Genomic DNA, 23,980 nt, shown 5'->3' on the forward strand with positions numbered 1-23,980 from the left:
GAGCGCGGGGAATGGGCAACCATGGACGGACTGGCCGCGCACGAGACAGGGTGATGGTGCTGGCACCCCCAGAACACCACGGACGTAGTGCGAGGGAAGGCCCAGCTGCTGGGCCCTACGGGGCAGGGGTCTGACATCTGGACGGAGTGGGAAAGCAGCATCCTGCCCTTGGGGAGTCGGGAGGAGCCCCGTCCTGACCAGCCCCGTCCTGACCAGCTGTGCAAACAGGAGGAGGAGGAGGTCCCAAGCCTACCCTTGGGAGAGGGGCGAGAGAGGTGGTCAGGCCGCCGCCGCGCCGGCCCCCGCGGTGCGGGTTGCGCCAGCCTTCTCGGAGCCCGACGCAGAAACTTGTTGCAACAAACAGGCGACCGCGGGTGCCCCTAGCAGCCAGCGGCGGAGTGGGTGGGCGGGCGAGAGGGAGGGGAAGGCTGGCGGACGCCGCAGCGAACTGGTGGGCAGACCCGGAGTCGCCGCGTAAGCGGGGCCGGCTCAGTGCGGTGCGGCAGGCGCGGCTGTGCGGCAGCGGAAGTCCTTTGTTGCAGCACAGTCCCTGGCAGAGCCAGAACCTCTCCGCGCAGCCCAGCCCGAGCGCCGCCGCCACTGCAGCTCGCGGCCCCTTCGCCTCCGCCCGCCTTTCCCGCGGCTGATTTGCCTTAAACTCCCTAAAATCTCCGCAGCCCCGGTTCCTGCTGCGGCCGGTGAGTATTTGCCAGTTGTGGGGCTATTTGCGCAACTTTGGGCCGGGCCGGAGGGCGGCGGACCGCAGGCCTGGCGGAGTGCGGAGCCGGAGCGGCGCCGACCCGTGCGGGGAGCCGGAGCGCGGAGGACGCGCGGCGAGGACCCGGCGACGGGCGGCTGCCGGGCCGCCTGCTCGACCCCGCCGCCCGCCGGCGCGCCTGGTCCGGGACGTGCGGCCTCCGTGGGTCGGAGGCGAAGCCCCCGCGGAGACTAGTTCCCAAATTAGTTACCTTCTTTTCCCTTTCTTTCTCTGCCTTTATTTTTTTGAGGGGGGAGGGGAGGTGTAGACGGGAGGCGGGAGGACCCGGTTGATTGACGTGCCCAGAGCCCGCTTCTCTCAACTTACAGCTGCGGCTCCTGGGCGGGTGGGAGGGGAAGTGTCCCGGAGCCGAGGCCGCAGACTTGGGCGCGCTCCGAGGGAGGAGGCGTAAGAGCCGTGCAAATTCTTGCCACGCTCTTTCCCACCTCCTCTTACCGGCACACACGGTTTTTTGTTCAGTAAAAAGTGGTAGGTCTCGGGTTTGGGAATTTTCAGTGGAAAAGATCTGTTTCCTGGGAAGAAAGTGCTTTCGCTTCCAGTGGTGGGCGCTTACTAAGAAGTTCTCTTAGTGGTCGGTACGTGTGTTGGACGTAGATTGGGAGTCGTTACCGCTAAAATATGTAGGCTTGGGTCTGAGCTCAGCCACCCTCCCAGTCTCCGTTTCTACCTAAGCAACGCGTCTACCTGATCTGAAAGGTTGACGTGACATTCTCCAAATTGGAAGTGTCAGGAAGATGTTGGTGAAAGTCCTTGATGTTTTCTGGGGACAGTAGGGCATTTGTATGTGTATAATAATATTCCTAAATGGAGCTTCAGCGTGGTAGGTACGCGCAGATTCTTCCTTGGCTTGAGTGTATTTCCATACAGTATGTATCACGGCAGGAAAACTGTTCCAGGAACAATTTTCTCTTTGACATTCGAACCCAAGGAGTGGTCCCAGGCATTTTGTAGGCGACTTAGAATCAGTTCCTTGAGCTAAAGTTCAAGGCCCTCGGGAGCAGATTTGGTGAAGGATGCAGTTCTGGTGATAACTTCAAAGCAATCACCACCTTGTCCTTTGAAGCTGAGAAATTAGATTCTATGACATTTTGCCAGTGCAGATGGATATGATGGGGAGAAATGGGAAGAATTAGGATACAAAAAGATGAAGTTTGAATGATGGCTGACCATAAGAACCTCAAAACTTTCCTTTTGAATTACTTGCTGGATGCCTAAAAGTCTCAGTAATAATGGAATGGCTTTGGGAGCTAGATGGGGGCTTCCTCATCTTAAACAGAGAAAATTGAAGCATAGTGGAGGTGAAATGCTTTTCTAAAGATTAATAAAGACAGTCTGCAGTAGAGCCTTCAGTTAACATCTTATATTCATTTTAAAAGCAGATTTCTCCATTATGACCAAATTTTCATGGTATAGAATAATTCAGGTTGAGCAGTCTTGCCTGAAGCCTTTCTATTCTTCCCACCCCACTATGATGGCCTGCTTCAGAGGAGGTGGGGGAGCCCTGGTGCCTCATTGTCGGAGAAAAGAGAAACCATGTTTAACCAGGACCTAGCAGGGCTGAGCACGCCTCAACCCCTCGCTCTTGACCTTATGTTTTGATTTCGCTTTAACGCTGATAAATTTTTGTACTGTTTTCTCATTCTCTTCTTTTGCCAGGCTCTGGGAAAGGTACAGTTCATGGAGCTTTTTAAAGATGTCTGTGTTCCTTGCAGCACCATTTCCCATTCTAATGTGCAGGAGAAAAGAAGGGCCTGCTTTCAGGCCTCTCCTCCAGCCAGGAAAAGTGCTAAGCCTCTGCTGCTAACCTTCTGGCCCAAAGAGGAGGAAACCATTTGGGATAAAAATGCAGAAAGACTACCATAGGTTTTTATTTTTAAGCTACAATCTGTTGTCTTCCAAAAAAAATCAAGGTACATTTGAAAAACATCTGCTTGAGAGGTCACTTTGGTCTGTATAGGATATTTTCTCCTATTTTTTTCTTGTGATAGTATTTTTTACAATAAAATATTGAAATTATTTTTATACTCATGTAAACTAAATTAAAAGTGACTCATGTCTGTTTTTCTCAAAATGGAAGTTATTATAAAATCCATGCTCTTTGTAAAAATTTAACCTATACTGAAGTACATATAGTACAAAAATGAAAGTCATTCTGACTCCCACTCCCCAGAGATAATCACTGTTAACGGTCAATTCCTTGTTTAAAACTCGAGAAGGCAACATTTGATCATAACTGTGCTGCTGTGTGTGCTTCCCCCTGCCTCGGGATGGCCTAGATGATTCATGGGCTCATGTTCTCTGTACACTGCTCTGGTTGGTAAGAATGGGCCAGGTGGAGGGAAAGGGAATGTTTTGCATTGGGCTGATTTAAAACTGTATGATTAAGTAACAGACATGAGAGTTTACATATAACAGGATGGCTATTTTGGGTTTGTCCTTATGAAGTACTTATTGTAGCTTGGTGGGCTAGTTCTCACACTTTTTTAATGTTAATGTTGATGTCCAGCCTCTGATGGGTTGATTTATACCGACTAAACTCCTTTAAACAAAATCCTCACATTTTTAGAGAGTTACATAATTTATAGTTGGGAAGGAGTTGATATATTTGTCATGACCACTGCTGATATGGGATGAGTTCCTCTTGATCAATATCCGGAGGTAGCTTGCCAAACATCAAGGAAAGGAAATTAGAGGAAAGAAGGGGATTAATGACTGTGTGGTTTTCAGATGTGGCATAGAAGGAGATGGTACATAGTTAAGATAGATTTCTAAGTATGTGACATGTATAGTCATTTGTCTAGTAACTACAAGAGATCTTAGTCAAAATACAGAATCTTTTACTCCTTAGCCTGGTATATTCGAGAAGACGGAACTGTGAAGTAGTTGACGATGTTCTGAAAACAAAGCCCCAAAATGGTACATAGAAGTTTAATCACAACATTGATTTGAGGGTGTTGGGGACATGGGTGTTTTTCACACTACTCTGCTATGAGTTGAAAATAGTTTTTGAAATAAAAGTGGAAAATTAAAGAATTAAATCACCAACCAGATTTTCTGTTCGTTGTGTATGGGGGATACATGTAATCCTTGTTAGAGATAACAGAAGAGCTCCATCCCCACTTCACATCTTCAGTATTGGAGGAGGGCTTGCTCTGAGGCACAGCGGCAGTCAGCAGATGGAAGAGGGGATGGGGAAGGGGCTGGGCATTCTGCCTGCAATATGGGGCTGTATGAGAATGGGGTGACTCTGGGAGGCTTAGAATGTCCCAAAGGGACACCAGTTAATAGTCATTGCCAGAGAGAGTGTTGTCTGGTTTATAAAAACTGAAACTCAGGGCTCTGAATCAAAAACGTCAAGAGTCTGAGTCCCATCTTCTACTTATGTGATGAGCACTTAAGTATCAATCACTAAACCTGTTTCCTCATTCACAAAATGAGGATAATAAAAATACCTGCCTCAAGGTTGTTGTGAGAATCATTTATATAATGTGTGGGAAATTGCTTTGTAAATTTTTTACCACTGCATGTATAAAAGTTGCCGATTGAAATAATGCAAAAAATTGATAAGCAAAATAAAACTTGACTACTTCAAAATTTATTCATTCAAAAATTGATCACATATCAACTAAATGTGAGGCAGCTGTCAGAGGCTCAGGGGATTCGGTGATGACTAAGACCATACCCTGATCTCAAAGAGCTCACAGCAGAGCAGGGTCGCCGCGTAATTATCTTCCCTGCTGTGAGTGCAGTGACAGAGCATCCCAGTTTGGATGACACGTTATTTGTCACTGGATACTTGTAGGTATAGGCTGTTTTGGAAGCTCAGAAGAGAGGCATCTGCCTCACCCTGGGATGAGAAGAAACTTCCTGAAAAGAGTGAGCTGGACATCAAAAAGGTTCTAAGCAAAGGGAATAGCTTATATGAAAACACGAAGGGTTTTGCTGTGTTAGGTGCTTTGGGATGAGGGAGAATCTTAAATAGATTTAAGGCTTAAAAATGGAGTTAAGTTTCTTAGAATGAACACGCTTTTTATGATACTCTTTTTATTGGTTTCATTTCATTGACTTTTAATTAGGGTAAAACTGAAGTTTTCAGGATTTTGGTTAGAATTAAACATTAAACATTGGAGCTACAAAATTGGAAACAATACAATTTAAATATATGTATGGATCTGCTGAAAGAAGGAAACTGGGTAGTCCTGTCGTAGAGAGCTGCCTCACCAGTTATTCATTCAGCAACATTTACTGAATACTGATTATGTTGCAGAGAAACGAACAAGCCAAAGTCCTTGCCTTCAAGTTGCTCATAATCTAGTGGGGAGACCGACATATAGATAATTCTGGTAACCGATTCTTATTTAGCACTTACTTCCTGACGGACACTGCCTTACAATAACTCTAAATGCTAGGAAGGATTACCATCCCCATTCTCAAATGAGAGAATTGAGGCACAAATGGGTTAAGCAGCCTGCTCAAGGTCACACACCCAATAAGTGGCAGAGCCAGGATTTGAACCCAGGCGGTCTGGTTAGTCTCTGCTTTAACACTTACTTTATGTTGCTGTTCTGATGATTAAAATATAGTATAATAAGTGCAGAATAAGATAGTACACAAAGTAATATCAAAACCTAAAATAGTGGGAGAGAGAGATGTTAGAGAAGACTTTCTGGAGGAGGTGATAAACTGATTCTTAAATGATATGTGGGAGGTTGGTTCAGACAGAAGAGCCAATCAGCATGGATAAGAAATGCATGAAGTATAATGGGGGAGGGGGGGTGGCGAGCAGTTTTACTTTGCTTGAACACGAAGTTTAAAGCAGGAAGTAAGACTAGGTGGGTGGCCATGGAGGGCTTTGTATGCCTTGCTAAGGAGTTTGTCCTTTAGCTTGAGGATATGTGAAGGAAACCATAGAAGGTTTCAGCAGGAGAATGATGTGGTCTGATTTTTATTCATTATGGATCATCTGAGGGTGAAGGATGGATTTGAGGGACCAGTTAAGGAGCCTGTTGTAATAACTCAGGAGTGATGATAGAGGCCTCAGTGGGGCAGGGAAGGTAGGGATGGAACAGATGGATAGATTTGAGAAATATTTAGTGAGAAAATTGACAAAACTTAATAGTTAAATATGAGGGAGAAGTCCTAGGTGACTCCCAAGTAGCGTGGTGCATGGCTATGCCAGGTGAGACAGAGAATAAAGGGGAGGAGCAGTCTTAGGTGGATCTCAGACAAAGTCACAGAGTGAGTACTTTGGAATAGATAGAAGTTCCACAAAATGAACCCTAAGAATGCGAACGCCACGTGCAAAAAGGGACTTCCTGGTGAAGCTGTTTTTTTGCTGAGAGAAGCCTACTGTTCACACAGTGCCCTCTGGTGGTCAGAAGATGCCATGTTGCCTCTAGGAGGAACAGAAAAAATGTAGAGACTCCTTGGATTAAATACTTTTCCTCCTCCTCTCCTAGAGGGAGAGAGGAATATTTTGGAAGCCACTCTGTCCCCTTTGCCTTCTGTGTAGATGAATTCATTTCCCAGACCCATAATGCAGCTGAACTACAGAAACACCCCACTTATTCGGAAGTTATTTGGTTGGCAACCTCAGCTATCCAGTGCCCTGGGCTGAAGCAAAAGAGTAAGGCAATTCGTTGCCTATCAACAATTAAAATAAATAAAGTGCAGGAATTAAAACCTTATCCTACTTATAGAACACTTCCCAGGTCCTCACAGGAAATTATGTAGATTCCGTTTCCATGGGTTTTTGTCTAATTTCATGACCCATAATAGATTGAAATGGTGGGCAGCAAGAGATCAGCACACCTTTTAGAAGTGACAGCTGTTGGCCTGACAAGCAAGGAGACAGAAGAATACTAACCAGCCGACACACCACAGTCTCCAAAAGCATAACGGGCTCAGGCCATTTTGTGTAGGTGCAAACAGCCCTTACTAATCAGCTCCTGTGTTTCAGCAAAACATCAATGATGCAGAGGAGAAAGCGGCCAGCCAGGTGTGCTGTACGTGGGGCTGCAGTTAGAATAGCAGGAGGAGCCTGGGACCAGGATTAAGGAGACCAGCGTCCTATGCTGTCAGCCACCAAAACTAAATATGACCTCGAGCATCACTTAACCTCTCAGGGCCTCAGTTTGTTTTCTCGTCTTATAAATCATCGGGTTGAACTTGACCACTTAGTAAAGTTCTATGAACTATGTTCACAATGATGACAATATTTAAGAAAAATTGTATTATCCTCAGACTGAAAAGACAAACATTTGTTATCTCTAATTTATGCAAGAGTCCTGTGAGGAGTATGGTTATCTCTATTTTACAGATGAGAAAAGCAGGCTTAGAGAGGTAAAGAAGTTTCCTTGCAGCTAAATAAGTGGTGGAGCTGGTAATCAAATCTATCGGCTCTTATTTAATACTTTGATTTAACAAGCATGCATGAAGTGCTGACTATGTGGGAAGACTGTGCTAGGCAGAGGGAACACCACGGCCATTAAGCCTCGTCCTCGACCTTGAGTTCAGTGTAGTAGGCATTGCTGCATAGTACCTCTGTTAGTGTTAATGACACTACAGCACTGTGAGGACATTACACAGCTACATTAGGGTTTTTAAAGACTTTAGGGTGTGAGCATGGAACAGAGCCACCATTTATAGCATTGTTTCTATGGGAATATGTGTTTCAAGTTCCAAATAACTAACTTAAAAATAAAGTTTTGGAACATAACCCAATTATAAGTTTAGAACTTCCTATATTAAGTATTGAATTTGCAGTCTAATAATCAGCCAGAATGTGTGTTCTAAAAAGTGAATAAAATTTTCTAAACTTGATCATGGCTGTCATTTAAGTGCCTTAAAGTAAAAACTTTTATTTTTAGGAGCCTGTACAACTGGTTCTTTCTGGAAATTTCAAGGAGAAAACCTAAAGAGTTTAATTAAATTTAGAAATTGCATGTATACCCCAGAAAATGGTATTCTAGGAAAGAAGGTTGCCAAGGTGACCTTATTTTTATAGGTGACAAAATCGTTAAGGCCATGATCTCAGGCTCAAGAGTCATATTGCTTGTGTTCTAATCCCGCCAAATCCTCTGTGGCCTTAGGAAGGTTATATCATTGTGTGCCTCTGTTTTCTTATCTGGAAAGTGGATCTTAAAACAGTACCCTACTTTGTAGGGTACACATATTTACATGCATACATATGTATGTATATATAATACATATGTGAGAGAGAGATATATACACACACATCTGCTTAGACTAGAGCCTGGCACATTGATAGTAAGGCTTAACAAATGTTAGCTATTCATATTATTGTTGTTCATATTACAGCTGTCATTTACCCTACCTTCATAACCTTCATCTACCAATCTAGTAAAGCAAATCTGCCTTTCCTCCCATTACCTTCCCAAGCTTTTGTTTATGCTGCTATGTTTCCCTCCCCAGTTGTTTACATACACACCTACACAGATACCTCAAATACCTTTCTCCTTTCTATTTTTCTCTAGCCTATTCTTTCATCATGGCTTCACTCAAATCCTACATCCTTCCTAAAGCCTACTGTTCTAGTACAATTCATGCTTTTCTTTTTCTAAACTCTTGCTGAACTTTGTTCAATATAATTTAGTACTTAATTATTCTCAGATTGCTTCTTGGTTTAAAATTTAATCCCTCGTATGTAATTAGCTCTCTTGTATGCCATCCTTCTCCACCCTCCGCCTCAATGTTTGATGTGGTGTTAGGAACATGGAGGTATTCAATACATTCTGATACTCTGATTTATCAACATGAGAGAATCCTTTCCTTACATTTCAGGCTTCTCAAAAAGATAGTCTATAACCCTCAAATTAAATCCATATACATCCATTCAATCATGTAAGACATAGAAATAGGTATGGAGAAATGAATATATATATATATACACTTAACTGTCCTTTGGGGTCCAGAGGTGAATGTTAGTAGTTCAAAGATTGGGATGCTGAATTGACAGTGTGATGCGAGGCTCTGCAAGTCGTCTTCAGGGGCCTCTGTGGTAATGCAAGTCTATGACAAATTTGGGGGTGATTATTTGCCTTACAGGAGTCACTCCAAAATTCCTTTAAGTTACTTCTTCATTCACTTTATATGCTTATTTATAGACTTTTAAATTATCATTTGACTAAGGCAAGGGCAAAAGAAACTTCCAGCAAAACTGTTTTTTCCAATTGAAGAGATTTAGCAGTGAAGGAAAAATATTTCTGAAAACTTACTATGTCAGTGAGAAATTGACTGCATTGGCTTACACAGTATAATTTAGGGAGCACGTCTGCTGAGTAAGACTAGATGTACAGATACAGATACAACCACATTACAGAGAGAGTGCAGATGGGAGGAGTCACTTGTGCAAGAGCACCTGCCAGTAACCCCTGTCTGTATTGAGGACCCATGCCCGGTCCTTGTTGAGTGTTCTTTGCAGAAGGGCACAGTGCATAGTACCAAGTGGTTAGTATGCCTCTGCGTGGTCAGGAGTCCTAGTACCTGCTTTACCACAGTTAACTATACCCTTGGTACATTGTTAGATGCCCTAGATCTTTGCCATGCTTCTATGAAGTAAGAATGTTGGATTAGATTAGATCTCTCTAAGCTCTAAAAGTCGATGAATATCTAAATTACTTAATATGCTTAATGTGCTTGGTGGCTGTTTTTAAATTTGAGATGAGCTGGTAATCTTTCAAACTAAAATTTTAAAAATCCAGTGTAGAATGTTTTGCATCACCTAACTCCTTATTCTTCCTAGAGAGCCGCATGCACACTGGCTGTCCTGCCAGCCTCAGGAGAACCCTGGGCTCTGGCTCACACTTGAAGTTTCTGCTCTCAACCCCAGCCCTGGACTTCCATCTGTAGTAAACTTGTTCTGCCAGTGATGCATCTAGTGACACGAACAGGAACACTCAGAGATTTCCTTATAAAAACAAAGACAGTGGAAATACAGCAGTCCTTTTATTTAAAAGTTTACAAGCGGGTCCGGCCCTGTGGCGTAGCAGTTAAGTGTGTGCACTCCGCTGCTGGCGGCCCGGGTTTGGATCCTGGGCGCGCACCGAGGCACCGCTTGTCCAGCCATGCTGTGGTGGGGTCCCATATAAAGTGGAGGAAGATGGGCACAGATATTAGCTCAGGGCCAGTCTTCCTCAGCAAAACGAGGAAGATTGGCAGATGTTAGCTCAGGGCTGATCTTCCTCACACACACAAAAATATATATATAAAAGTTTGCAAGCTTTACTATAACATAAAGATCACTAAGTTTTATCTGGTACGTTAAGGATATCAAAGAGTTGAAAAGAGAACGAACTTCCTTTGAAATTTGGGTGAAATGGTTGTTTGATAAAAGTGAATGAATTATAAAAATTTTAATGCAAAAATTATTCTCAAGAGATAAGCTAAAAGTCTCACAGGAATTTAGATCCCTCACCCCTGACTCCACTCCCTGCCCTTTTTTTTTTGGTGTTATTTAGCTTTCTTAAAGCTTTTCTGAATGAGGTGTAACAAGAACACAATTGCTGGTATTAATGTGTGAATGATTGCTATTAAAAGTTACTCCACCTAAATTCAGTTTTACTCAGAACTCGGACATTGCCTAAATTTAGTTTTACTCAGAACTCGGACATTTCCTAAATTCAGTTTTACTCAGAACTCTGACATTTGCATAATAACATTGATGAAACCGCAGCTCTACGTCAGCCTAGAAGCTGTAGTGTTAGCATTAATTTTAGACACAGTACCTGTTCAGCTTCCAGCTCTGTGAGGGGAAGACAGAAATGTAGAGGGACATGTGGAGGCGGTGGGCTTCTGCCTGACCCGAGGTCTTGTCCTCTCCCCTCAGCACGATGCCTTCTTCCCTAGAGTAGGCACTTCACTGAATGAAGTCACCAATCTAGAAAAAGTCAGAATTCTCCTCAATGATGTACCCTTGAGATTACAGAATACCCGTGCTATTGCTGATTCTCCGTACTTTATACAGTGCCTGGTACACCCAGTACTCAATAAATATTTGTTGAATTAATAAATGTGCATTAAAAATGCTATCGATGCTCTTATTTGTTTTAGTGTTTTGTTTATGTTAACAGAATGCATACATTTTCACTAATTTAATTGAATTGTGACTGTAGCTAGAGGTGCCTATCATATTGGTCTTCTGTGTAGTTGCATTAATATTGGTTGCTGATGATAAAACTCCTTTTCATTTAGATTAGAAGGGTCTTTGGAACTTTTAAGCTCTTTATGTCATTATTTAAAGCATAGGATATATAAAACTTGAATGTTTTTACAGATTAACAGCTGGCTTTCACACTGTCGGACTCCTATTTGGAAGGAAACTTTAAGGTTATCTAGTCCAGCTTACCTCTTTATGCTTGAGTAAGCATCACCGCCACCACAACTGCAACTGTTAATCTGTTAATTGTCACATGCCAAGCACGGTATACGTTTTACACATTGCGTCTGTGAATCCTCGTGTTTGATGTGTTATTTGAGGTATTATTATCTCCACTTTGACCATTCAGGAAACTTCGGTCAATGAGGATAAACAAGTTACCCAAGGTGGCAAAGCCAGACTGGAACTCAGGTCTGTCTGATCCACAGCCCGTGCCCTTTTCGCTGTACCATCCCGTCCTCACGACATTTCGGCTCTGCTTGCCTACAGGGCATTCATTATCCTCTGAACAACTTTGTTTCATTTTCAAAAAACTCTTATTGCTAGAGAAAAGTTTTTGAGATAATATCTATCCCTCTGCCTCTTTCTCTTTATTCTCTGAATCCTACAAAATGACTATAGGCCTAGAAATCTCATCCTACATAAAATGGGCTTGTGTGGGTTTTTTTTTTCTTCATTTTTTTTCATTCTTTGAATAAGGTTTTGTTGTTGTTGTTTGGATTTGTTTTACATAATTGTAATTGTTACATAATTTTTATCCTCTATTTACAGGTTTCCATCCTGAAACTTTTCTCATTTTCTTTTACAGTCTTCATTCATGAATATAATTTTTAAAGGCCACAGGACAGTGAATTTTAGGGAGTGAATTTATCTTGGTTTACTTACAACTCCCTTATTACCAGGCATTTCAAATTATACATAACACATTGATGAATATCTTTGTGCATACATTGCATTTTGTATTTAGGTACATACTGAACGTGATTCCTCACAGTCTGGGTACAGATAGCTGAGTTACAAAAGGTGGACATATTGCAAGGTTGACTTGAAATAGTTGATCTGGCTTACAGAAAAAGCACAATGGTTGCAATTTTAAGAAGGCAGTAGGTCTCATAAGCCACCTTCATTTCACCAGATGCACATCGCTGGCTATGCAGCTCTATGTTGTCAGGCAGGAAGAGGCAGGTGGGTCTTTAGGCGGTGGGGAAGAGGGGCATGTGATCCACGTGTGATCTATGATGAGATGAAGAACAAGTGGAAGTAAATAAACTTAGGTCCTCTCTTAATTACCACTGCAGGGACTGAAGAGTTTGGGGACTGAAGAGTGAACATTTTATTCCTCTGAACAGCTTGTTAAATGTTCTTTTTATGTTCAAATTGCGTAGGGACTTGTTTTTAAGTAGAAGATGGATTCTGAAGTTTTATGTATACAGATTAAAAATTAAGGCTAAAATTGGATCTTACTTTTGCTTTCTAATATAATAGATAGGACTTCCAGTGCTTTTCATATTTTTCTCTTCTTTCATCTTTATCCAAAGTCAACTCCATACATTAGAAATACTTATAGTGTCTACCATATGTCGTTAAGTGAAGAAAACTAGTTGCAAAAAAGTATATATGGGGGCCGGCCCCATGGCATAGCGATTAAGTGCATGCGCTCTGCTGCTGGCGGCTTGGGTTCGGATCTCAGGTGCGCACGGAGGCACTGCTTGTCAAGCCATGCTGTGGTGGTGTCCCATACAAAGTGGAGGAAGATAGGCATAGATGTTAGCCCAGGGCCAGTCTTCCTCAGCAAAAAGAGGAGGATTGGCATGGATGTTAGCTCAGGGCTGATCTTCCTCACACACACCCAAAAGTATATATGATACCATTTAGGTAAAAAAAAAAAAAAGAAAACAACAAAAGCAAAACTACATGCCTTGCCCATAGTGGGTACTCAGTGTCTGTTGACTCTGTATGTATACATATAAACAGATCTGAAGATAGACAATCCAGAGTGTTTGCAGAGGTTACCTCTGGGAAGAAGTATGTGACCTAAGGTGTGTTTTTATTCTATGTACTTTTATGTGTGAATTTTCTGCAATGAGCATGTGACTTTTGTATACATTTTTTTTAACATTTAAAAAATGAAGGAGGGCCGGCCCCGTGGCTTAGCGGTTAAGCACGCACGCTCTGCTCCTGGTGGCCTGGGTTCAGATCCTGGGCGCACACCGACACACCGCTTCTCCGGCCATGCTGAGGCCGTGTCCCACATACAGCAACTAGAAGGATGTGCAGCTATGACCTACAACTACCTACTGGGGCTTTGGGGGAAAAATAAAATAAACAAATAAAAATTAAAAAAAAAAAAGAAGGAAAATTCAGTCTAAGGATAGATATCTCCTCAAATAGATCCACTGCTTCCTTATGCCCTAAAGTGCTCACCAAATCAGACAGATGTTCTGACTCTACAGAATTATTGCTTCTCCAATAATCAAGAAAAGAGAAAAGCACTGATCAAACCTTTTGGCTTGGCATTTCCATACAATCAAGCTGTTTTAAATAGAATTTTTTCTCTGGAAATGTTCAAACATTCAAATATAGAATTATAAGCTTCAATAGTTATCAACACATGGCCAATCTTATAACATCTATAGCCCCCACACCTACCCCATGGATTATTTTCAAGCATGTCTTAGATATATCATTTCATCTATAAATACATCAGTATGTATATCTAAAACATAAGGACTCTTTTTTAACACAACCAAAATACCCTCATCACACTTAAAAATGAGCAATAATTCCTTTATAGCAATCATCTAAGAAGTTTTTAATACTCTGCAATCCAGTTACTAACTTTCAATTTAGGTTGTTATTTTATTTACTTTCATTGTTCATATCCTTCAAGTACTTTTAAACCTAGTGTCTTCTTTTCTTTCAAATTTAGTATACATTTTTCTCCAGAGTTGAAATGAAACCAAAATGATGGTTTTTGCTTGTATTTCTTAAAATCAAATGAGAAGCTTAAATAAATGGCTGAGTGTTTTCATATTCAAATTTTAAAAAATGATTCAGGTATATATTATTGAGTTTTGCTACATTAGAATGAAAAACTATTCATACCTTGATTGTAATAGCAAAGTCACACGTCACAAATCATGATCAAAATTATTCTTTTCTTCAAGTACTTTTCTGATATCTTGTCTGACTTTAATATTTTTGTTTTATATAGGTCTCTAATTAATAGAAGATGGCAAAGCCCAGCCACAGCAGCTACGTCCTTCAGCAGCTGAACAACCAAAGGGAATGGGGTTTTCTCTGTGACTGTTGTATTGCAATTGATGACATTTACTTTCAAGCACACAAAGCAGTTCTAGCTGCTTGTAGCTCCTATTTTAGGATGTTTTTCATGAACCATCAGCACAGTACTGCACAACTGAATCTCAGCAACATGAAAATTAGTGCCGAGTGTTTTGATCTTATTTTGCAATTTATGTATTTAGGAAAAATTATGACAGCTCCCTCCAGTTTTGAGCAGTTTAAAGTGGCAATGAACTATCTACAGCTGTACAATGTTCCTGACTGCTTAGAAGACATACAGGATGCAGATTGTTCTAGTTCAAAATGTTCATCTTCTGCTTCTAGCAAACAGAACAGCAAAATGATATTTGGGGTAAGAATGTATGAAGACACTGTGGCTAGAAATGGCAATGAAGCCAATAGGTGGTCTGCAGAGCCAAGTTCAACAGTAAATACACCACATAATAGGGAGCCTGATGAAGAGTCTTTACAATTAGGTAATTTTCCTGAACCACTATTTGATGTATGTAAAAAAAGTTCTGTGTCCAAATTATCTACTCCAAAAGAACGTGTGTCACGACGCTTTGGACGGAGTTTTACCTGTGATAGTTGTGGATTTGGCTTTAGCTGTGAAAAATTATTAGATGAGCATGTGCTAACCTGTACTAACAGACATTCATACCAAAACACAAGGTCCTATCACAGAATAGTAGATATTAGAGATGGAAAAGACAGTAATATCAAAGCTGAATTTGGTGAAAAGGATTCTTCTAAAACATTTTCTGCACAGACGGACAAATACAGAGGAGACACAAACCAGGCTGCTGATGATTCAACTTCAACCACTGGAAGCCGAAAAAGTAGCACGGTGGAGTCTGAACTAGCCAGTGAAGAAAAAAGCAGAGCTGCTGAGAGGAAAAGAATCATTATCAAGATGGAGCCAGAAGATATTCCTACAGATGAACTGAAAGACTTTAACATTATTAAAGTTACTGATAAAGACTGTAATGAATCCACTGACAATGACGAATTAGAAGATGAACCTGAAGAGCCATTTTACAGATACTATGTTGAAGAAGATGTCAGTATTAAAAAAAGTGGTAGGAAAACTCTAAAACCTCGGATGTCAATAAATGCTGATGAAAGAGGTGGGTTAGAAAATATGAGGCCCCCTAACAACAGCAGTCCAGTACAAGAGGATACTGAAAATGCATCTTGTGAACTGTGTGGACTCACGATAACTGAGGAGGACCTGTCATCTCACTACTTAGCCAAGCACATTGAGAATATCTGTGCATGTGGTAAATGTGGACAAATACTTGTTAAGGGTAGACAGCTTCAGGAACACGCTCAGAGATGTGGAGAACCCCAAGATCTGACAATGAATGGCTTAGGAAATACCGAGGAGAAAATGGACATGGAAGAGAATCCTGATGAGCAGTCTGAAATAAGAGATATGTTCGTTGAAATGTTGGATGATTTTAGGGACACTCATTTCCAGATAAACAGTATCCAAAAAAAGCAGTTATTTAAACATTCTGCCTGTCCTTTTCGATGTCCTAATTGTGGCCAGCGTTTTGAAACTGAAAATCTAGTGGTTGAACATATGTCTAGCTGCTTAGACCAAGATATGTTTAAGAGTGCCATCATGGAAGAAAATGAAAGAGATCACAGACGAAAGCATTTTTGTAATCTGTGTGGAAAAGGATTTTATCAGCGGTGTCACTTAAGAGAACACTATACTGTTCATACTAAGGAAAAACAGTTTGTTTGTCAGACATGTGGAAAGCAGTTTTTAAGGGAACGTCAGTTGCGACTGCACAATGATATGCACAAAGGCATGGCCAGGTATGTCTGTTCCATTTGTGATCAAGGCAACTTCAGAAAACATGACCATGTACGGCATATGATTTCTCATTTATCTGCTGGTGAGACTATATGCCAGGTCTGCTTTCAGATATTCCCAAATAATGAACAGTTGGAACAGCACATGGATGTTCATCTGTATACATGTGGAATATGTGGAGCAAAATTTAATTTGAGGAAAGATATGAGATCACATTATAATGCCAAGCATTTGAAAAGAACATAAGTGATTTTCTACTGTACTAATGTTTAGTTGATAGCAGAAAAAAACCAAAGCAAAGGATATGAGCTATTTAGAAATTGATTTTATAAGATGAATTGTTGGAAAAAAATTTCAAGGCCCTTTATCTTTAATATTTTTGTTTAGGATCTTAAGTATCTACATTTTAGGTGTTATTAAATGTTTATCATTTTTGTTATTTCTTAATAGAATTCTTTGTTTTTAGTTTGTTTTAGCTATGATTAAAATTATTTTTAAATGTAGACTACAAGTGGTTGTTACCCCTTCAATGACTATTAAACTTTAGTTTTTTATCAATAAGGTGATGATGTCACTACTTCTATGTGTTTTTTTCTTAACATTATCCTGTGAAATTTTAAACCCAAGATCATTGGCCATTCTTGTTTAAATTAAAAAAAAAAATTAAGTAATTAGTTATTGGAAACTATCCCATTTGCTTTTAGCTTTTTTCTTTTTTTCTTTCTTTTTTTTTGTAAGTTGAACAGCGATTTAATGGACACTGTTTATTCCCCCTTCTTATTAATGAAATTCATATTCTTAAATTGACAAGTTTATTAGGTAGGTTAGATGCACTGAATCTAACCTTGAAGGTTGACATGGGCTCAGACTTGGCCTAAAAAGATTGATGGACCTAAGGAAATTCCTATAAATGAATATTTCCTATAATTGATAAAATATTATCATTTAATAATCACATTTAAAACTTATATTAAGTGTAAAACCCAATGACTTTACCTCACTTGAGAAGTTAGTGGGGACAAGTCATTTTGTTTTGTGATATTAAATTTAACTATGATAGTTAATTAAAAAGACATATCTTGTATTCATTTAAAATAATTTAAAATATTCTGATTTCTAAAGTGTGTTAGTTTATCAATTATTTTTGTTTATAAATAGACTTTAATAGCTCTCTAGGAATATGACATCTAAAGGAAAATGATTTTTCACCTTTAAAATTAAATACTTTCGGAACTTACTTTGAGATTTGAGAAAGCTGCCATGTATATTGATAAATCTAATAAAATAAAGAAATCAATTACAGATCTGGTTGTTCTATAAAAGTAGAGTGTGCAAAAAAAAGTCTTTGTGTCTTATACTAAGATTTGGAGAAAATGTGTTATGGCAAATTGCAGTTTATCACCATGCTTTATTATTTTTTTTTTAGGACTACAAAATTTGAGGACTATAAAATAATCACAGAGCATATAAATGGAAAGAGTTTATCATTTTTTAGTTAAATTAGTATTATTCTTAGTTGTTGCTGACACAGGGTCTACATGAATTACATGTGAATTAAAACACTGGCAAAACTAGCTCACCAATAAACACCTATTGAATAGAATGACTTTTAATGTGAATTACTTGCATTGTAATACCCTTCACATAATGAAAGGGATTTTAAATAACTCCTATATTTAAAAGTATAATTTTGTGATTATGAACAGTAATTTAACAGCATTGCTTTTTTGTTTACATCAAATTTTTAAGATATGCAAGTCAAATTTTTGTATACAATTTGCATAAAAGAACTAGTTGCCAAGAGAATTGAGAGACATATGGACTAGCACAGACTTGGTTGAAAGAGAAGTATTAGAGCACAGTGTAAGCTCAGAGATTTGTGGGGATATGTTGAGGTGTTAAGTAAGAATAGGAATAGTACAGAAGCCAGGCAGTATTAAAATAAAATAATGGGAAGTAGAGATGGGGGAAATATACGAAAAGATAAATGAGAAATCAGGAATCTTTTTAAAAGCCACAAGGTTAGCAGAAAAAGCAGGAAAAGTGATTCATCTTAGTCTTGGATACTACTTAACTATCAAGTAGTTAAATCTGAAATGCAACTTAAAATGAAACATGGTGTATATATTACCGATAGGAACCTGATGAAAGTTCTGTAACAAGCCCAGAGACCATCAGAGAACAGTGTAAAGAGATAAACCCAGACCAAATTTCCAAACTATTTATATAGTATCTTAGTGGACATAATTTTCTTTGGGGTCACTTTTTTCCTTGACTCGCATTAAAATCTATTGCAATGGCTTTCCCACCATTAAAGAACAGGGTTCTTTCTAAATCTACCACTCTACAGAAAAGGATTGTCTATTCCATTAGGAAAGGGGGTTTAATTGAGTGTTTTGACATGTAGTAACAGCCAACAGTTAGCAAGCAAATATATAAACATTAAACAGTCTCTAATTTTACATAACTGAGATGTTTATAGTTTCACAAACCACACCTCATGCTGTTGTTTTCTCTCAGTTTCATGTTACACAGGACACCCACCTTTGTTTTGTTTTGGAACTAGCTACAGGGCAGCACAGTCTTCTTTAAGTATAACGTACAATTTTCTTTATTAAGGCAAAGAGTTCATTTAAAGGCTACTTGCCTTTTAAAACTAGAGGGAATGAAAAATATCCAACACCACTCTCCAACCCAGTATCCTCCCATTTCCCTCCTCTCTCCTGAGGTGGAGCTACAGAGCTGTAACCCCTGACTGTTGCTTCTTGCCCTCCACTGCTCTGAAGACGAATCTAGGTTGTGGAAGCTGCCTGTTCCTCCTGCCTTTATAACTTATATGTGATTAGGCTCCAAATCTAAAAATGAAAGGAAAATCTAGATATATGTGGAATCTTGTTTCTCTTTCTGTCTCACAAACACAGTCTTGCTTAAAGGGCCTTTTGTTTTCCAGCAAGAAATCCTGGAGGAATGGAGTCAGTGCCTACCAAGCTTGCCACCAATTACAGTACAACTCAGATGTTTATTTTTCTTTAGTAAACAGGACTAAGGATCTCAGAGACTAATAAAGCACAACCAAGGCGGCAGTGGATTAGAACTCAGAAATTTGTCTTAATCTCTCCCATATTTTTAAAGTCAAAATATTCAGAGAAATGACACATGAGTAAAATGTTACATGGCTAATGTTTAATGTGTGAAGTTTGAGTACAAAAAAAAATTAGAAGAAAGAACATAAGATTTCCAGGGGCTAGTTATAAAAATAAAAGAATTAAAATAAGGACAGACTTTGCTAGGGCAGTCAGAGCACCAATTAAAAGGAAAAATAACAGACTGACATGAAAAATCATATTTAAGTACTGTAGTTGAGAACAAAAATATCAACAAGATATAAAAGTTGAATTAAAAACATTTGAACTCTTCTAGGTAAGATGAGTAGAGATTGAATTAATTTGATAAATTAAAATGATTTGATTAGATTATTAGACTAAAGTAATTCAATTAGAGCTATAGAATGCCTAATGAATAATTGTTAGGAATATGCCAAGGATATGCCTAAATACTTGAGATAATATACCAACTTTTATATTCTAAAAAAGTGGGAAGTGGGAAGAAAGGCTGGTAGTGGTTGGCAGCTTTCCCCCTAAACAATGCTTGTTGCTCTATATCACTAAAGAACTTCCATATTTAATAGATCTCTGGAAAATCCAAAGAATCAATGTAACAAAACTTGTCATTGTTGTTAATAAAAAGCTAAATCAGTACCAACCCAAAGAAAAAAACCTGAATGTCTACGTGCACACATAGTTGAGAATAAAGAAATTTGGTATATTTCTTAGTTTTAAATGGTTTTTATGAGTTTAAATTAAAATTCTTTTTTATTTTTTTGCCAGTAATCTTCTTTGATCAGTTCCTCATCTTTCCTCGGCACCCCCACCTCTGTAACAAAATGCTTCTCAGTGATACACGCTGGTGCTCTGCAGGCACCCTGGCATTAACAATGCCTAGGATTCCAGGGTACCAAAAAGCTTGTGGAAACATATCCTTGTGGAATGTCTCCCAGCTCCTTGATCCCCAAAGTGCAGTACACTGGGAGTGACAGGCTGACCGCCAAGGAACTGAAGCAAATAGAGTTATATTTGGTGTTAAGAACTTGAAGCTGCAGCCCAGATTTGGGAACCCATGATCCGTCCTAGGCCTGTCACTTAGTAATCCCAGCATCCATTTAGTTAGCACTCTTTATACTCTGCTCAGTGCTTTACATAGGTAGTTTTAATTAATCCTCACAGCCTTATGAGGTAAGTATCATTCTCATTTTCCAGATGGGGGACCGAGGTTCAGAGAGACTGAGTATTTTTCCTAAAATCACACAGAAACTAAATACTAGAGCTGGAATTTGCACCTAGACCTATCTGGTTTCTACATTCTGTACTTAACCACTAAGCTACATACTTCACCTACCAAGAAGTACAAAGAAGGGCCTTTTCAGCCTGTGATAAAGCTCCTATGAGACTCTGTGCTCCTTGTTCATCATCTGTCATCTATGCCTGGTAAGGTAGCTGCTAATAGTGGGTCCTTAAAGAACAAGTTGAGTAATGTGAAAAAATGTCAGTTGAAAACAAAACTTTATTTGAATGGGTCATTCAGAATGATGATTTACAAATAAGTACTAAATACTGATATGTTTTAATTTTCCTTTATTTAAACTTAAAACATTTAGTGGTATTGTCAGCCATTTCTTCCGGCCCACTATAGGTGCTCAATTAAAAATTAATTTGAATTCAACTTCTGTATTTCTACCTCTGTGACTCCCCCCCCCCGTTTTCCCTATTCCTGACCTTTATGTTTTAATCTCTCCCACCAATCACCATTTCCTTTTATTGATTAGCAGACTGTTGAGTTGAATAACTCAAATCATTTGAAAATATTCTCAAGAAAAATTAGGACCCCAGAATAACCAGTTTCCTCTTTTTGCCTTAACAGATGATGTGGATAAGAAATTTTCCCTTTCCTGGGCTAAAAAACAAAACAAAATCCCTAATTACCATATTGTGATTGATTCAGTTCAAGTTTACAGAGCAATCTAAGTCTGCTTAAAACAAAAGTTGGTTATTCTAGCCATTTATAATTCAATTTACCAAAAACATCTATGGATTTCTAGTATAAACTTATAAAGACAGTCTTACTTGTAAAAGAAATGAAAGATAATTTCAGGAAACGACAGCTGTATATCCACCCTAACCTAGCAGCAAACTTTTAAAAAATGAATAGTTATTTAATGGTTTAAGTGAAAAAATCCTCCCAATCTAATCTGATTTTAACTTTATGCATCTATTGCCTGATTTCTAAAACCTACACAATAGGTTTTACTACCACTGTATTAAATCTACTACTTGAATGATGTCTCCACCATCTGCCAAATGTTATTAAGTGAGAACAGAAGAACAGGAGGGTGAGATTCCATGGATAATGTTTGTATTATCACTTAGGTGGCTCACTTTCATTTCCTTCTATCAAACTCAAGGACATATTATTTGGTAACATATGGTTAGACTCATACCAAAACCAGATGAAATTTAGCCACTTAGAAATTTATATGCTGGCAAGAGGCAAAAATGCAAGGATTTAGAATGTTTGTGTCTGTGAGTATGGGTAAATATAAATATTAACTAAATGACAATAGCAGCTTGTAAATTCATGCTAATTTTGAACCAATCTAACACTACTTACATATTTATATGCACATGCTTAGTTGACTTTAGCACTAAGAAGTTTAAATCCTATTTAAGTTGTTCCCTTAATACATTCAGGAGAACAAAATCATTGAGGTCCATTAGTTGTGACAGAATTGTTCATCCTTTCTATCGAAACCACCACAGATCACTAGGGGGCAGGAATTCGTTATAATTTCTCATTATCTTACTCATTTGCTGACAAAAAAAATGGTGTGAAGATTACAATTCAGTACTTGGCTCTGAATTGAATGTATCAATGTACTAATCACTCCTGTAATAAGTAAGAAATCACAGGAAACTTTAGGGCCAAAGGATGACAAAAATGGAAAGGACATGATTTCATTTCAGAGTCAGGAATTAATAATTTTATGTGAGAAAATTTGCAACTCTCTGTACTTAACCTATTTGAGAAAGGAATAGAATTAGGTAGACAGCCTATGAAGCCCCCAGTTAAGCTTTGTTTAAAAAGTTGCTATGTTGTTTTTATCCTCCTTAAACCAATTCCTTATACCAATTAGACTCAGCAGAGCTCATTTTTAGATAACAGAAATATAATTCTAAGCATCCAGATGATGAAAGTCATCTTTCCTTTCAAATGCTTTATGTGTTCCCTGATTAGGGGAAAAATATTTTAGGGGAGATAATCCCTTTTTTGAAAAATTAGGGCAAAACATTGCTACAAAAAATATATAATTCTACCCAGAATTACTGGGGCAGGTTAAGAGAGTTATGAACTTAGGACTTTGAAGCAAAACAACAACTCCTCTGTGTGTGTGTGTGTGTGTGTGTGTGTGTGTGTGTACTTTATTTTCATTTGCAGAATGTACAACACTTAATATTTGAAGAAAATGTTAGCTTGATGGCTGAAGTCACTCAGTAAAAAGAACATGAGCTTTTAAATGTTTGACCTATGTTTCAATCAGAGATTTGCCGTGCACAAATTAAAGTACATTGTAAAATTATTTTATTTCAAGGAAAACACTTTTTAACTCCTTCCTTCCTCCTTAGTTCCCTCTACCTGGCTGACCTCCTGTCTTCTTTATGTTACTTATTTATGTGCCCTACTCATTCTAGCTTAGGTCATGCAAGAAAAAAAGGTCCCTATAGCTGAAGAATTATATTAATAATAAGAACATCTTATATTTGAAGGGTACTATGAGTTACACTGGGGAAGAAAATAAATTTAAGTTCTAGGAACTATGCTAGTTCTAGGAACCATAGTTTCTAGCTTTAAGCTAAGAACTATGCTAGTTCTAGGAACCATAGTTTCTAGCTTTAAGCTAAGAACTATGCTATGGGAACAAAAGCATTGTTCCCATTCTTTGTTCTAGTAACAGTGTGCTGGCCTGGTGCCAAAAGCCATGAAATTCTGACCTAAGAATTATGTTGTATCTTGTAGAGCAGTCAACTTGTAATATTATTTTTCTTGAGTTTTGTTTTTTTCTGTGTGGCAGTGGTGAAATAGGGCCTTCTAAACTACTGGAGAAGTGAGATCTGAATTTGGAGAGGACATGGGGAAGAATCAATCTTCAACAGATAAACTTTAAGTCCAGACCCAGGAATATCAGATCTGAAGTGACACCATCTTTTCTGTCTTCCTGACAAACCTCATCAACCCCAAAAGTTCCAGTTGCAAGGATCCAAGAAAACTCAGGAAAGACCACTTTGGAATCACTTTGTGACAAAACTGATTCACAGTGACTCTCCTAGTATTTGTGGAAAATCCAATAAAGAAAAGTAACTAGAATATTCATATGACATCAGTGGTTAAAGCTACACTAAAATGAAACTTTATATGCTAATTATCGTCAAGGGTCCCTTCTAAAATAAAAGGGCTTGCTAGGCTGCTATAAATATGTTATAAAGAGAGATAATCACATATCTATGTAAACACATATAATTCTAAACTTAAAATAATCTGAATTACAGTTTACATATTATGAAATGTAGTTAGACAATTTAAAAAATTACACCCCCAAATCTGTAGTTTAGAGTATAAATAAAGAGAAGTTGACAGAGAAAAAAAAAAATGTAAGACCAATATTTTAACAAGAAAAGATAATCTAGTTATTACTCACTGTAATGTAACATTTACCCTTCCTCCTTTTTCACTGTATATACCAGTCACAAATTTGATTATTAATATTAATGAAGATCCCTTTTAGGTC

The 23,980-nt window shown here is 38.8% G+C and overlaps 1 protein-coding gene across 2 annotated transcripts; it reads left to right on the plus strand.

Annotated features, from left to right (window-relative positions):
- Window positions 1-442: 442 nt before the first annotated feature.
- Window positions 443-23,704, plus strand: ZBTB1 (zinc finger and BTB domain containing 1). Of its 2 annotated transcripts, XM_058567106.1 has the most exons (3): window positions 443-698; window positions 14,170-16,085; window positions 23,267-23,704. In XM_058567106.1, exons 2-3 carry the CDS (start codon window positions 14,188-14,190, stop codon window positions 23,301-23,303), a joined length of 1,935 nt encoding a protein of 644 aa, XP_058423089.1. In that variant the 5' UTR covers window positions 443-698; window positions 14,170-14,187; the 3' UTR covers window positions 23,304-23,704. The 2 variants fall into 2 exon arrangements, with proteins under 2 accessions (XP_058423089.1, XP_058423088.1); XM_058567105.1 differs by lacking the exon at window positions 23,267-23,704 and having other exon boundaries at window positions 14,170-16,644.
- Window positions 23,705-23,980: the final 276 nt, after the last annotated feature.

The sequence above is a fragment of the Diceros bicornis genome, chromosome 24 (assembly GCF_020826845.1).
Source record: "Diceros bicornis minor isolate mBicDic1 chromosome 24, mDicBic1.mat.cur, whole genome shotgun sequence".
NCBI classification, from domain to species: Eukaryota; Metazoa; Chordata; class Mammalia; order Perissodactyla; family Rhinocerotidae; genus Diceros; species Diceros bicornis.